Source organism: Myotis nattereri, assembly GCF_964212035.1.
Source record: "Myotis nattereri genome assembly, chromosome: 9".
Classification (NCBI taxonomy): Eukaryota; Metazoa; Chordata; class Mammalia; order Chiroptera; family Vespertilionidae; genus Myotis; species Myotis nattereri.
Window position 1 is genome coordinate 54542780 of NC_138084.1, and position 12362 is coordinate 54555141.

The 12362-nt window shown below is 45.6% G+C and overlaps 1 protein-coding gene across 4 annotated transcripts in view; it reads right to left on the reverse strand.

The window, feature by feature from the left end:
• ME3 (malic enzyme 3) overlaps positions 1 to 12362 on the reverse strand; it is a 178949-nt gene that overhangs the window by 88366 nt on the left and 78221 nt on the right. For all 4 annotated transcript variants that reach the window (XM_081098450.1, XM_081098449.1, XM_081098452.1 and 1 more), the window contains 2 exons: positions 9246 to 9379; positions 6254 to 6403 (listed from right to left, as the gene is read on the reverse strand). In XM_081098450.1, the coding sequence (XP_080954576.1) occupies positions 6254 to 6403; positions 9246 to 9379 (284 nt within the window). The remainder of the gene's footprint in view (positions 1 to 6253; positions 6404 to 9245; positions 9380 to 12362) is intronic.

Below are 12362 nucleotides of genomic sequence, written 5' to 3' on the forward strand. Positions count from 1 at the left end.
CACAGACAGGTCACACAAGGGAGTTTATGTGAAGGCAAGAATGCAGGTGTTGATTTCTGAGGTGTCATGGTGACCAGGGCCACAAGAAGCTGGACCGTGAATGCAGTAAACACAGGGAATTGGCTCTGGGTCAGCTGCAAAGTCTCAGATAAATTCGCTGTAGTTTTCATCTGGGTAAGATTGTTGTAGGGCTCAGAGATAAATACGTGAAGCAGGTAGCCTAGGGCCCACCATGAGCATCATACATGTTCACTAAATGGCGGCTGTTAATATCCTGTGTACGTGTTACTGGCCTGTGTGCATCAAGCCACCTGTCTGCACGTGACAGACAGCAGCCTGGCTCAGGGCCATCGGCTGCTGGCTTTGTCCAAATCCAAATATGCCTTCAGGTAGCAGTCACACAGAGCCTCTGACTGGTGAAACCAGGTCCTAGGTCCTATCCTCATCTTCCTCACTCTCCACAGCTAAGTCCTCACAGGTACCTAGGATTTGCTAGTTAAGCACAAGTACTGATCATGTAAGGTATGAAGCAAACAACAGAGTTTGGAGGCATTTCAGAGGACTGAGTTGCCCTGTTGGTTTATAGTTTAGATCAGTGGTTCTCAACCTTGGCTGCACATTAGAATCACCAGGGAATCTTTTAAAAATCCTGATTTCTGGGCTTCATCCTCCAGAAATTCTGTTTCTTTGTTATGGGGTGAGGCCACAACATTAGTAACAAAGAAACAGAATTTCCGGAGGATGAAGCCTAGAAATCAGGATTTTAAAAAGATTCCCAGGTGATTCTAATGTGCAGCCAAGGTTGAGAGCCACTGGTTTAGATTCTTGGGTGGGGTGACTGTGTCAGATGGCAGATCTTGGGGGTGCCGGGTCAGGCAGATCACAGCTGCTAAGCACCTAGATGGGCTGGGTCCTTTCCACGTGGAATCTCACAGAATCCTCACAAGCAGCCACTTGAATGGGCGTTATTCCCATTTCTCACGTGAGGAGACTGAGGAGGTGCTAAGTTAATTATCAGACGTCACCAGGAGCTGGGATTCAAGGCCAAGCCTGCTGGGTTCAAAATCTGTGCTCTTTCCACCACTTGCAACCCAGCCCTCGTCACCCACGAAGGTTGGGCTCCACACAGAGGCTGGGAAATGTCCCAGGTGCGTGCCTATTGCTGGGAGCCCCAGAGGACAAGGAGGGTGAAGTCAGAGCTGGTCTAGAGGGAGGCGGCCTGGGGCAGGGACAGTGTTTGCTCACCCTGGACAGCAAACTACAGTGCATTGGCTTCCTCCTTGCAAACCTGCCTGTTCCGTCCTGGCTTCCCACCCAGCCTCACCTCTGGCTTTCATCTCTTCCAAGTCACACACCAGGGGCATTCCTTCCCGCTAGGCTAGCCAGGCTCCCTGGCCCATGCAGAGGGTCTGCCAGGGAAGAAGCAGGATGGGCAGCGGAGGCTCTACAGAGCCCATGGCCTTCTGCTATGTCTCCTCTGCCCAGGGATACTAGGTGCCCCAGAGACACTCCGCTATCACCCTCGGGAGGCGATGCAGAGCCCCAGGCTGGTTGGAGGTTCTATTTTAGCACCAGCTGGACCTAATTAGCCTGGGGGTAGAGGGGCAGTCCCTTTCACAGAGGACTCCATTGTTGCTGGGAAGCTGGCAGGCATGTTTATCATTTCAGAAGGAGCTGGCTCTCTCCATCTTGGCCTCAGAGCTGTCCTCCCTTCAGATGCTAATCCTCCGTAAAGCCATTCCCAGCCAGGCCTCAGATGAAGCTCAAGGCTGGGGTGGGGCCCAAACTCTCATTTCCCTCAGGAGCAAGGCAGGTGTGGAATCAACACCTGGAAAGCGGCCAAGTGGAAACCTGGAGCAGCTCAAAATGTCACATGTCATACGGCTTAATTGGGTAAATCGCCTGAAGAAGGGTTCGCAAAACACATGAGGGAAGTCTGTACCAAGAGTGACGAATTCAAGAGGACGGTTCCTTTTGCCTGAGCCTGCTTCAGCCCCACCCAGCCTGGGCCCAGGACCTGGCTGCAGCCTTCCCTCCCAGGAGAGACTCTGGCAACGGCATCTAGCAATCCTCGCCTTAGACCTCTGGGCAGCCAAATATTCCTGGGGCTGCAAGGACACCCTTACCGAAATGCCCACCAAAGGTGCCCATTCCCGAATGACAGGAGGCAGCTAACTGGAGTGGTACCTGTCCCACTCTGGCTCAGACTGCACGGGTTTGAGTCCTGGCTTTGCAGCTTATGAGCTCTGTGACTTGGGCAAGTTATTTCTCTGTGACTCAGTTTCCTCACCTACAAATGGGACGGTTACAGCACCAACTACTTATGGGGCTTGTAGTAATTAAATGAGATAATACATTAATGGTTTAGGATAGTACCTGGCCTTTAGCAAGCAGTTATCAGTATGCTTTTTTTGTTCTGGTTCCAGTTCAATTGTGGGTTCCATGTGGGTTGGCACCTCTGTTTTTCATGCTATGTGCCCAGCTCTTGCAGCATACCCTCTACGCACTCAAGGCTAACCAGATCCTCCGAGCTCAAGTGGTTGGCAAGGTCCCATTTCTACCCACATGGACCCCCATTCTGCCATGTTCCTCTTCATCTCTGATCCACTGAGAACCACCAGTGGGGCCTGCACCTGAGTCTGAAACAGCTCCCCATTAATCCACCCCCCACGTGGTTGGGCAGAACCCCTGGTCAGTTCTCCTACCCAGCCCCTCTACTCTCCTATTTCACCGACCATGGGATCCCAGAAGCCATACATTCTAGCAAGAGAGAGGTAAGGTGCTTGGATTCACTTTTCATGGCCCAGATCTAACATCACCTCTTTGGTGTGGCTTTCCCTGATTCAGTCCAAATTCTGATTTCACCAATTGCCTGCCAATGGTGATCTTGGACAAGTTCCTCTTCTCTGGCCACCTCAATACCCTCATATGTTAAATGGAGATACTGTTACTGAACTAACCTTACAGGACATTGGAAGGTTCCATTATAAGCCAATGGGTGTGGAGACCTAGCTCCCCTCCCCTAACCCTCCTTTTCAGGTGCATAAGATAGGAAGATACCCAAGTGAGCTGACTACCCTGGTGTCTACACAGCCTATAAAACCAAGCCCTTCCCTGGAATGGCTGTTCGCTCCTTCTCTACACATGGAATTCCTAGTCAACCTTCAAGGACCAACCCAAATATTATCTCTTCTGTGAAGCATTCCTGCTGCCCAGAGGGAAAATAAATTTCCTCTCCCTTGTATTCCTGTAATTCTTTGTCCCTGTTATATATCCTATTTCCTTATAACTCTTATTATATTTAACACATTATTATTACCTCCCCGCCCCACACTCTGCTAGTAAATTGCTTGAGGTCAAAAACAGTATTTCATTCATTGGGATAACTTTACAGTGTCTACACGATGCCCAGCACCTACTAGTTCAGGGGTGGGCAAACTTTTTGACTCGAGGGCCACAATGGGTTCTTAAACTGGACCGGAGGGCTGGAACAAAAGCATGGATGGAGTGTTTGTGTGAACTAATATAAATTCAAAGTAAACATCATTACATAAAAGGGTACGGTCTTTTTTTTCAATAGTTTTATTCATTTCAAATGGGCCGTAGTTTGCCCACGGCTGTACTAGTTGCTCCATATATGTTCATTAATTCAAATTTAGTCTGGTGTGTTCCCTGGATTGTGGAGTGGGCTCTGGAGGCAAATTCTACCTTTATGGGACTGTTGCCTATTCAGGTTTCTGACCCTTAGACTGGTTTGCCTGGGACCAACAACAGAATCCACAACCTAGTGCATGGAGTCTGTGGAAGGAGGGATTCCACACAGCCTGGGAGTGGGAGGTGGGAGTGGGACAGCCTCACAGTTCCGTAAGGTCTCAGCCGTAAGCCAGAGGAGGCAGAGATCCATGCCTTAAGGGCTAAAGGACCTCTCTAGGTAACACTGGGTTTTGAAAGAGCCAAATCATATCTGTAGTTAAATGTGTTAGTTCATCATATGGTCAATGACTCTGATTTCTTTCTACAAATTTAGAAATGCATATGCATAACATGACTCTACATTTATTAATCCTTCCTTCCTTCTTTAATAATTACTGAAGGAAACAGACACATACATTTATGCCAGGCACCTTATCCATGATCACATCTTACCCCAAGAATGATCATTTGAGGTGGGTGGTATTATTACCTCTATTTCAGAAATGTGGAAATTAAGGCTGAGAGAGGATAAGAAACTTGCCCAAGGTCAAGGAGATACAACTCCCAGCCAGCACACAAGGCTATTTTCCCATCTGCGAGGCAATTACCTGCCAAGCACTGGTCTCGAATACACAATGGATCTGACATGTTTCCTACCCCCCAAGAAATGAGTGTTCGGGAAAGGAGACTGATATACAGATAATTAAAAACACAAGGTGCAAAAATAAAACTATGGACTAGAAGTATGTGTAAGAGCTCGTGGGGAAGGCTGAGAAGGCAGTGATCAGCTCAGCATGAGGTGACCAGGGAAGGCTCCACAGAGAAACTGACTCCTGGGCCTTGAAGGATCACCTGAATTTTGATGGGTAGAGAATGAGGACAGGAGAGAATGCAGGAGTTTGAGGCAGAGGGGACCACATCTGCAAAGGTGTGCAGGAGGAAAACACCAGGTGTTCTGGGCATGGAGAATATAGATCAGTGTAGCTAGAACATAGGATTTCTGACTATGAGCTGGGCTAGGACAGGCTTAATTTTGCCGAAGTGTTGCACTTGTTTCTTGAAGGCCTAGGGGGCTGCTGATGGCCTTGGAGGAGAGAATGACTGGAACTGAGCTTCACTGTGCAGGAGGGAGGACCTGGAAGCACTGTTTCTGAGTAGGAACTGGGAGGCAAATAGGGTCCTGCATCCTTTAGAATAGTACCACGCGCTCCCCATGTCTCTTTCCTGTTGAAGGAGGTAGATTAAACACCACGACTGCTCTGGGACCATGGTTCAGTGTCTCACCCCAATAGAACTGCAGAAGCATGGCTGCTCTGAGTGGTGAGGAAATGTCTGCTTCAACAGCTGGACACCCCCATCAAGACGAGGCCTGATACGATGTCTCTGCCAGTGGTAACAGTGGGACCAGGAAAAGATGAGAACGGGCATCAGGGGTGCCAGGGATCGGTGTGCAGTGCTCATCCCAAATGTTGGCTTTAGCACTGGAGGACTGCTTTTCCAAATTAACAAGATGTTCTAGATCAGTGGTTCTCAACCTTCTGGCCCTTTAAATACAGTTCCTCATGTTGTGACCCAACCATAAAATTATTTTCGTTGCTACTTCATAACTGTAATGTTGCTACTGTTATGAATCATAATGTAAATATCTGATATGCAGGATGGTCTTAGGAGACCCCTGTGAAAGGGTTGTTCGACCGCCAAAGGGGTCGCGACCCACAGGTTGAGGACCGCTGTTCTAGATCCATACTTGCATGTTCCTCACATGGCACATAATTTATAAATGGATTTATAAATTCTCTATGAATGTGAATTACACATCTGTGCACAGTACATTGTATATGTACATATTCCACCACAGACTAAAACTGTGTTCCATTATGTACGATAAACCCCGGTGGCTCTTATAACATTAGTGCTAGAATTATATATATATTGGTAATTACCAGGTACCTTGCACTGAAGACCTTTTGAAAATTCTCCCATGAAAAACAAAAACACCCAAGCAATCTCTTTGGAAAATCGCTCCCAAATTCTTTGGCTCTAAAAGAAAACGTAGTGCCAATTTCTTTCTTTGCCTAACAAAATGACATTTTATGTGGAATCTGAGTCATTCCCAAAGGAAGGAATACTGGTCCTTTGAGTCAGCAAAAGAATTCACTCTTTGCTGTCTGACACTCCGTTATTCATTGGTGCGGACTGGCAATAGAGCTGTTGGTACTTTGGAGAGGACCAGAAAAACAGGGGTAGTGGGGGAGATATCAGGTAGATAATGAGAGAAAAAAACTGAAATGCCTCTCAGGCCAACTCTGGACAACACATCGGGCATTTATTCTGAGGTGCAGAAGCTCTGATATCCTCTTGCTAGATTCTCTCTCAGCTCATATCTCTGCTCACGGGGTCATTTTCCTGAGCAAGGGCTTAAAATCAAATGCCTCCTTGTTGGGCTGCTTGCCCAATCAGGATGTAGCCTCCTGAGTCCCAATAACCAAGGGCAGCAGAAAGAACTGATTCCTCTCTAGCAGACATTCCCTCCCTGCGCCCTGGCCCCGAGGTGGCTCACCGGGGCCTGCGGAAGGTCAGGCCGTAGTGCTGACAGGCCAGCCCCACGGTAGGCGTGTACACAATGGGCATGAATTTCTCCACGTCCGACGTCAGCACGCGGTAGAAGAGCTTCTCATTCCGATCTTGGAGTGTCATGAGAATGATGTACCTTGGAAAGGGAGACAAGAAACCACACTGTTCACATGAGCAGCCTGTGTGGCAGCAGGGGAGGCCGCTCATGCAAAGACCCAGGGCTCCCACTCAGCTACCTTCACAGGCAAGTCACCCATCTCCCCAAACATCGATCTCACCATCTATGGAATGTGAAGAGTATTATCTGTCTTATGGTGCTTGTTACTATACATGGTGTAGGTCCTGTCCTAAGTACTTTACATTAATTCATTTAAAACTTCCAATGACTTGTGAGGTAGGTACTACCATGGTTGCTATTTGAGGGACAAAGGAGACCAAGGCACAGAGAAATGAAATGATTCACCAAGTGGCAGAGTCGGGATTTGAACCTAAGCAATCTGACTCCAAAGTCTGTGCTCTCAGCCACTGTGCCAGAGGGTTAGTTATGTTATTATTATGTGGACATTAATGAATGAAACAGAACAGTAACATTCTGAGGGTGGAGTAGGGGCAAGGGCACACCGGTGCTATGAGAACTGGCCTCTCCTATCACACAGGGCTGGTTCCTGTCACAGCAGAGTTCACAAGTGGCCAAGGACCAACTGATCTCAAGAAGCACGTTCCTCCAAAATCTCTCTCTTGTCTAGTCCTTGAAACCTGAAATCACTAAGCCCAGGAGAAGAGCCTTTCATTCACACGCCTAAAAATGCAAAGCCTCTGGGAGAAACAAAAACACTCAGGGCTTAGAATTCACAACGAGGTGTGAGTGATTGCTGATACCACAACCTTTCTGGACTGACCACCGTTTGGGAGAGAGTATGGAGGCACTTGAGATCCTAGACTAGAAGGGGGTGAGATCCTGCAATAGGGGAATGACTTCTAGGTGTGAAGTCAGGGTCCTGGGTTTGAATCCCAGCTCTGCCATTTACTAACTATGTGACTTTGGGGAAGTCTTATAATATCGTGGGGCCCCTGCCCCAAGACACTGGTCCAGAATGAAAAATTGTGTTTTAAAAGGTATTTTGAAGAAGGGAGGGTTTATGCTTAGAATAGCCAGGATCTCTACTCATTTCTAGTGTAAGAATTTCTTATGCAGTAGCCATTTGTACACATCTCTTCCAAGTTTTGTATTCAGTAATATCAAATTGATAAGTTAATCTCAGTCATGGTGAGATTATTCACACTGTGAAAAATGGGCAAATACTAGAAACCAGGGCTTCCCCACCCCGACCCCAGAACCAGTTATTAAACATTTACCAGCACACCACTGCCCTTATCCAAAAGAAGCTAGAAGCCTCCTTAGCATTTCCTCAAGCACCTGCTGGAATGAGGGGCCCCTGGGAATGACAGGGGCGGGGGTGGGGTGGGGGGGACGGATGGTTAGAGTTGTCAACAGAGCATGTACAATAAGCCCTCTGGAGCTCCCAGGATCAGACACATCTCCTTCTCCCGGCAGGCGTGTCTTCCCAGGCATATAAATGATGTCCATCCCGCTGACCTTAACTTTTAGAGTTGAGTATCTTTAGGAAAGAGGATTTCACTTTGGGATCAAATTCTTCTTTGTAAATTTAACAAAAGAAGGAGGTTCAGATTGTTCAAAGTTAGGACACATCTCACGTTGTTAGTTGGATTCATTGGATACTTTCTGGTTTGCTCTCCAGGGTGACATGGCTAGACCCAGTCTGAGTGGGATGAACAGAGGAAGAGAATATCTGGCCTATGCTGGAGTATATAGCCTTGGAGTTAATGTGAATAATACACATAGAGGTTAGTGCTTCAGGAGTTGGGGGATTATCCACTGCTGCTTAGAAGCAATGGATGCCATGGTGGGGTGGGGGGGACATAGGCAGATGGATGTGATAACCCTGACAAGCTGCTGAGTTCTGCCCCTAGGGGGACAGCCACACTCTTAATGATTCAAAGTCTTGGCCATTGAGCTCTATAGATACATAGGGGGAACCCTCCCTGCTTCCTACACTTCAGCAAAGTGACATGTTTATTTAACACATTCTTACATAGTATGTACTATATTCAAGGCACTGTTCTAAGCACATCACAAATACTAATGTGTTTAATCCTCATTATAGCTTTCTGAGTTAGGAGTGACCCAGAGAGGCTAAGTAACTTTCACTACTAAAGGTAAAATGATGGTTTGAATTCATTCTAGCACTAGAATCGAGCCTCTTAGCTCTGGGGTAGCAGAGATGTCAACAGCACAGATTCTGGAGCCAGCTACTTGTGGTCAAGTCCTGGCTTTTCCATGTGACCTGTGGTCATGATGTGGTCACAACCTTCTTTAGTAAAGCTGACCCTGTCATTCCCATTTGCCTCTTCATGTCTATGATCCCACTGGTGAGAACCCAGGAGGGTGGCAGGATTATTAACTGCTCCCCATAAGCCGCCAACATATGACATACCAGGTCCTTCCCAAGGTGTCCCTGTCCATTTCTCCTCTTTTCTACCGTGTTCCCCTTGGTCCAGGAACCTGGGCCATGTACCACTTATTTAACACACCTGTCCCTATAGCTTTACTCTACTTGTTCGCCTATGAAATGCCATCCGTGAACCCACTGCTGTCTGCTGTAGTCCTGTCGGTGCTTCTGGGGCTGACTCAGGTCCCACCTCTTCCCAGTAGCCCTCCCAAATTCCACTGGTTGGAATTCAGTTTCTCTTCCCAGTCCTCCCAGGACATGCCTCCATCATAACAATCCCTGTCCCTTAGGGAGATCACCACCCCTTTGGAAGGTTGGGCTGGGTTTGGAATTTCTTGAAAAGGCTCTCAGTCTTTCCTGGTTGGAGAGTAAACAGAAAACACTCTTCGGACCACAGGAAACAGTGGAGCCCAGGTCTAGGCAGAGAGAGCAGATGTAGGCACTGACTTGTCCAGGTCGCTCTGCTGCCGCTCGTAGGATTTCATGACCCTGAGGAGCTGGATGTCCTGGCTCAGGAAGCAGGGGGGGATTAGGCCATGGATCCCAAGCTGCATCCTTTCTTCAAGTGTAAAGGCCATCCCCTGGGGAGAACAAGAGCGAAACACAGACATATAAATGGATATGCAAGAAACCAAGGAATAGAACAGATTTATCTACAGACAGGCCAATTCACTGTGACCCAACAGAACAGGCCCGGACTCAACCCCCACCTCTACCATTTGAGTGGTGGGGCAATCTGTGCCAGTTGCTTTGACTATTCTGAACTTCAGCTTCCTCCTGGAAAAATGGGGAAAATACCTATATTGTCGTTTTTTTGGCTTGTTTTTGTTGAAGTTATTGTCTTTTTTAAAAATAACTTCAAAATTTATAGAAAGTTTGAGAAGATAATATGGAGAGTTGCCGAAGATCCTTCACCTGGTTTTCCCTATTATTAATATTTTACATTAGCATGGTACATTCGTCAGAGCTAATGATCCAGTAGTGATACATTCAGAATCATATAGACTGGCTTCTTCATTTAGCAATAGCACTTAAGGTGAAGAATAGTCTCTTTAAGAGATGGTGCTGGGACAACTGGATTTCCACATGCAAAAAGAAATAAAGTTGGACCCTGCCTCATATCAAATACAAAAATTAACTTAAGATTAATCAGCAACCTAACTATAAGAGCTAAAATTATAAAACTCATAGAAGAAAACATAGGGGTAAATTTTCGTGATCTTGGATTTGGCAATGGATTCTTAGATATGACACAAAAAGAACCAGCTACAAAGCAAAAATTAGATAAATTGACTTTATTTAAAAACTTTTGTGCATAAAAGGACACTATCAAGAAAGTGAAAAAACAACCCACAGAATGGGAGAAAATATTTGGAGACCATATATTTGATAAGGCTTTAATATCCAGAATCTATAAATAACTGCTACAACTCAACACAAGAAAAACAACCCAATTAAAAAACAGACAAATGACTCAAAAAAGACACTCCTCCAAAGAAGATACACAAATGACCAATAGCACATGAAAAAATGCTCAGCATCATTAGCCATTAGGAAAATGCAAATCAACACTACAATGATGTACCATTTCACACCCACTGGGAAGGCTGTAACTGAAAAAAAAAAAGTAAATAACAAGTGTTGGTGATGATGTGGAGAAATTGCAATCCTTGTACATTGCTGGCAGGAATGTAATGTTGCAGCCTCTATGGAAAAATATTTTAGTGGTTCCTCAAAAAGCTATGACCCCAGCAATTCTACTCCTAGGCCTACACCCAAAGGAACTGAAAGCAAGGACTTGAACAGATACTTGGATACCAATGTTCATTGCAGCATTATTCACAACAGCCAAAAGGTAGAATCAACTCAGGGGTCCACCAACATACAAATGGATAAACAGAACATATGTACGTACAATGAAAGTTTATTCAAACATAAAAAAGGAATGACGTTTTGATACATGCTATTATATGGATGAACTCTGAAAAATTAGGCTAAATGAAATGAGCCATCTATGAAAGGACAAATGTTATGTGATTCCACTTATATAAAATAACTAGAATAGGCAAATTCATAGAGACAGAAAGTAGATTAGAGATTATAATAAAGTCTGGGGGTGGAAGGATTGGTGAGCTATTGCTTAATGGCTATAGAGTTTTGTTTGGGGTGATGAAAAGTTTTGGGAATGGATAGTGGTGATGGTTGTGCAACATTGTGAATGGACTTATGCCAGTTAATTGTACACTTAACATGGTTAAAATGGAAAATATTGTTATATATACTTTGCCACAGCTTAAAAAATTAATAGTGTGTTTAATACTCAAAACCACTGAACCGTACACTTTAAATGGGTATCATGTACAGTAGTGAATTATAGTTCAATTGTTCATCTTTGTCACACTCTCCTTGATAGTCACTTGTCCTCCCTAGAATCACTGTTGCATAAAAACCACCATATTCAATTTCTTATCTCATTTTCTGCTTTTGAGAAATAGGTATGGTAGTAGGTATGACTGCCTGAGGGGGAGGGGCAGACTGTTAGAAATCTTGGTACAAAAATAATGTTTAAAGGAAATGATATTAATGAGTGTTAAATAAACAACTTTGAAAAGCAAAAACAAAACAACAACAAAACAAAAAACAAAACAAAACCTGTCTTAAAATAATTCTTCGCATGTTTTAAATACAAGTCCTGTATCAGACACGTGTTGTATAACTGTGTCTCTGAGTATGTGCCTTGTCTTTTTATTCTCTTACCAGTGTCTTTCAGAGGACGGCATTTTCTGCTTTGGGCACTGGCAGGAGAGATGGGGAATGAATAGAATGTCATGGAATCTGCTTCCTCACCCAATTAAGCCCTATGGGGACAGTGTCTGCTGGCAGACATGGCAGGAACCGTCTTCATAAGGGTCACTGTGAGACATGGGCACACAAGTTGCCCCACCCAAAATGAGAAGGTGCCACACATGGTGAAAAAGAGAGTCCTTTTCTGTGTAGCACTCGGGTGGCTCTGCTGGTGTGGGGGCTGGTCCGGCACTGCCTCCGCTTACTCACGGAGGCCCTGAACCGAGACAGTGCCAAACCCCTGAGTGGCCCCTGGGTGGGGACATCAACAAGGTAGGGACCACAGTCCTGGGGGGGGGGGGGATATTGTGTAGGGGGCTGAGAAAAATTTTTAATCAGCCAACCAATTAACTAACTACTAACTAACTAAACTAGCACTGTCAGTATGACCCCCATTGTATTCAAGGCTGATGACACCTAAGGCAACTCTGGGTAATGAGCTCCAAGTAATTCGACTTTCCTCCTAGAAGTGAAGAAGGCTGGGTAGGTGATAGTGAGACCTGAATTATGCTGACCGGAGTCTAGCTTTCCTCAGACTCCTTTGGGGAGAGGAAGCTTGAAAAGGGAGTGAGCATGAGAACTCCTTTCATTCCTCCACCAGCTGAAAACTATCTCATCTACAATGATTACAGCTCTTTTACAGGGAGTTAAATAATGTCAAGGAGATCAAGCCCATATATTGACCAGCCCCACCCTAATGTCATTGCTATCGTCAGCTCT